The sequence below is a fragment of the Dipteris shenzhenensis genome, chromosome 24 (genome assembly GCF_047967505.1).
Source record: "Dipteris shenzhenensis isolate YYH24624 ecotype China chromosome 24, Dip_SZ_1.0, whole genome shotgun sequence".
NCBI classification, from domain to species: Eukaryota; Viridiplantae; Streptophyta; class Polypodiopsida; order Gleicheniales; family Dipteridaceae; genus Dipteris; species Dipteris shenzhenensis.
This window is the reverse complement of record NC_141619.1, coordinates 52,448,447-52,450,865: the sequence shown is the minus strand read 5'-3', so window position 1 is coordinate 52,450,865 and position 2,419 is coordinate 52,448,447. Positions and strand designations below refer to the sequence as shown.

The following is a 2,419-nucleotide window of genomic DNA, read 5'->3' as shown; positions in this document are numbered from 1 at the left end:
GACGTCAAATTCCCTTATAGGTGCAGGATAGAAAGATTTCTCTGCTTGTGCCAAAAATCTCTTATTGTAGAATGATGTTTGGAGTGGGAATTCTCTTGGAGGATCAATCCACAATCTAGATCATTAAAAGTGACTGGCTCTAGTTTTGTTGTTTCTATGCTACTTTACTTACGGCCAACCTTGCTAGCTCACCCCAATGCCAAAAGCTGCTTACAGAAGCTACTAAATTTTCCAAAAATGTCCGATATCTAAAACTTTATAGAGAATGCAAAGGCTCTTCAATCATTTGCACAAAGGAAGGTGTGATGACTCCACCATCTCCAATTGCAAAGCTTGCACGGGTTTCTGAACAAAGCAAGCGTCAGAAACACGAAAGTGCGTCTGTTTGTCCACCTTTTCAGAACCATCTCCTTTTTGCTAATAATATTTTACAGCACCATCACGCTGGTTCCCCTGAAATGGTAAGGCCATCTTTTCCCGAGTCTTACTGGGAAGAGGGATGGATGAATTTTGTCCTCCCTAAGGTCGTGCCAGACAAGAGAGATGGATGAATTTTGTCCTCCCTAAAGTCGTGCCAGACGTTTATGGTGTGCAAAATATGGAGGTAGAGATTAAGGATACAGCAAGTCCCCTTGAAGCGAGCAATGCTCTTGGGAGTAATAAAGTGAAACATTCAAAGGGAATTAAACACTAGATTAATGGATTTTCCAATGTCTAACATAATGATAGTAACGACAAATCAACAAAGCGTACGTTACTTACTGGCGTTGTGGAAGGGGCTGAACGTTGCATGCCACCTGAGGATAGGCAAGTAGACACCTTTCTAAGCAGCTCAGCAAGCCCATTGGGTAGTGCAAAAGCTTTGAGAAGACTCACCAATGCAAAGGGTGAGGTTGTGGTGAATGACACCTCTCCCCATCTCAACGAGGAGAAAGCAGCTTTAATTGCAAGAGTTGCGTCCGATAATGTAAACTCTTTGGAAACAGGGAAGGATTCTTTTACGCTTCATGTTTAGAGACCTCGGTTTGTAGAATTGGAGATGACAACATAGCTTCAGGTTGCTGTTCAATTGTCTAAGGTACAGTTGTGACCATAAACATGCATGAGCACTATTCAACTCATCTACTAGTAGCAACAAGAAAATGTCTTGGCTTTCAAGATGTAAGAAGTCAACCAAAACAGAATGGTTTTAACACCAACGGAACTACCAAGCAGTTAGACTCACTGTTCATGAGGCATTCAAGTCAAAATATAGTTTCGGATACGGATTCTACTGGCAATCAAGGAACTACAGGTTTGGTCTCCGTCAAGGCTCTTGATAACGATGATGGCATTGCCAAGGTCATGGAGTGCAATAGCGCAAGAACTGCATTGCAAACACTTGATCAGTCCATGATGGAAAATATCTGGGTGATTGTTTGTACCTATAGTTGATAGCAAGCTTATAGTTTTATTATCATTGAGTTTTCCTGTCTAATATAGAAATCTCTTCTGCTGCATTAGGTTCTTGAAACTGCACTGACTCAGAGGTTTACCTTAAGCAAAGAAGGGGCTCCAGCAGCATCTAAAGAGAAATTGGAACTTTTTTTAAAGAGACTCTTAAGTGGGAAGGGCCAAGCAACTACCCTTTGAGGTGCTTTTTCTTGTCCAGTTTTGTATGCAAGAATTATAGTTTGGAAAGTACCTATCTGTATGCGAACTGAACACCGCCTGTGAGTTATAACATGGAGCATGTGATTTACAACAAGGATCCATCAAGGGAGAACGCCATGTGATGAAGGTGGTCATGCAGGCTGTAGCAATTTTCAATGGTTGCGTTCATGGACTTGTAAAGAAAATGTATTATACACACGTTAGGAATTCCATGTAATTGGTGAGAAGGCTCACAGCAAAGTCATCTCCAAGGAAGGGCATTTCCATGAAATAGGGAGGAGGGCAGCTCCGTGAAATAGGGAGGAGAGGTAGGGCTGCAAGGCCTCCCGCCCTCCCTTTATATGTGCTAGGCGTCCCCCCAGAAGAACAGGTGAGTTTTCCTCGGGAAGAGAGAAGGAATGGCTAGCCTTAGTATAGCATGTTGGCTTGCCTTTGGTGGGGTGTGGCCCTGGAAAACTTTCCTTTGGTGGGGTGTGGCTGTTTGATAACTCCTCTCTCTTGAAGAAGTCCTTGTCAAGACAGTCTTATGGCTATAGGGGTTGGATGCCCCCCATAAACGAACTTGGTAAGGGAAATTTGGCCGACCCAAACAGCCCCTTCTACCGACTTGCTGGTCTGTAGACTTCCCCTCTGGTGGGGGCCCATATGTTGAGGCATGGTTGGCCCTGCCTCGCATGTGGTAGGCTGCCACTGGCCCTAGGCATGCCTGCCCATACCCAACCTGTTTTGGGTCTGTTTGAGGCCCATAGGCTGCCCAAACCGTATA

At 44.2% G+C, this 2,419-nt stretch overlaps 1 protein-coding gene across 1 annotated transcript; it reads left to right on the top strand.

Annotated features, from left to right (window-relative positions):
• Positions 1-790: 790 nt before the first annotated feature.
• On the top strand, positions 791-1,632 carry LOC147886758 (uncharacterized). The gene is made up of 3 exons (XM_087395314.1): positions 791-1,009; positions 1,183-1,410; positions 1,504-1,632. Exons 1-3 carry the CDS (start codon positions 791-793, stop codon positions 1,630-1,632), a joined length of 576 nt encoding a protein of 191 aa, XP_087251440.1.
• The last annotated feature ends 787 nt before the right edge of the window (positions 1,633-2,419 follow it).

What these genes read in the sequence shown, in the direction of transcription:
- LOC147886758 (XM_087395314.1), top strand. Translation starts at nt 791, where the DNA reads ATGCCACCTGAGGATAGGCAAGTAGACACCTTTCTAAGCAGCTCAGCA. An exon ending in AGGATTCTTTTACGCTTCAT is followed by an intron (nt 1,010 to 1,182) that starts GTTTAGAGACCT and finishes CAACCAAAACAG; the next exon opens with AATGGTTTTAACACCAACGG. An exon ending in CCATGATGGAAAATATCTGG is followed by an intron (nt 1,411 to 1,503) that starts GTGATTGTTTGT and finishes CTGCTGCATTAG; the next exon opens with GTTCTTGAAACTGCACTGAC.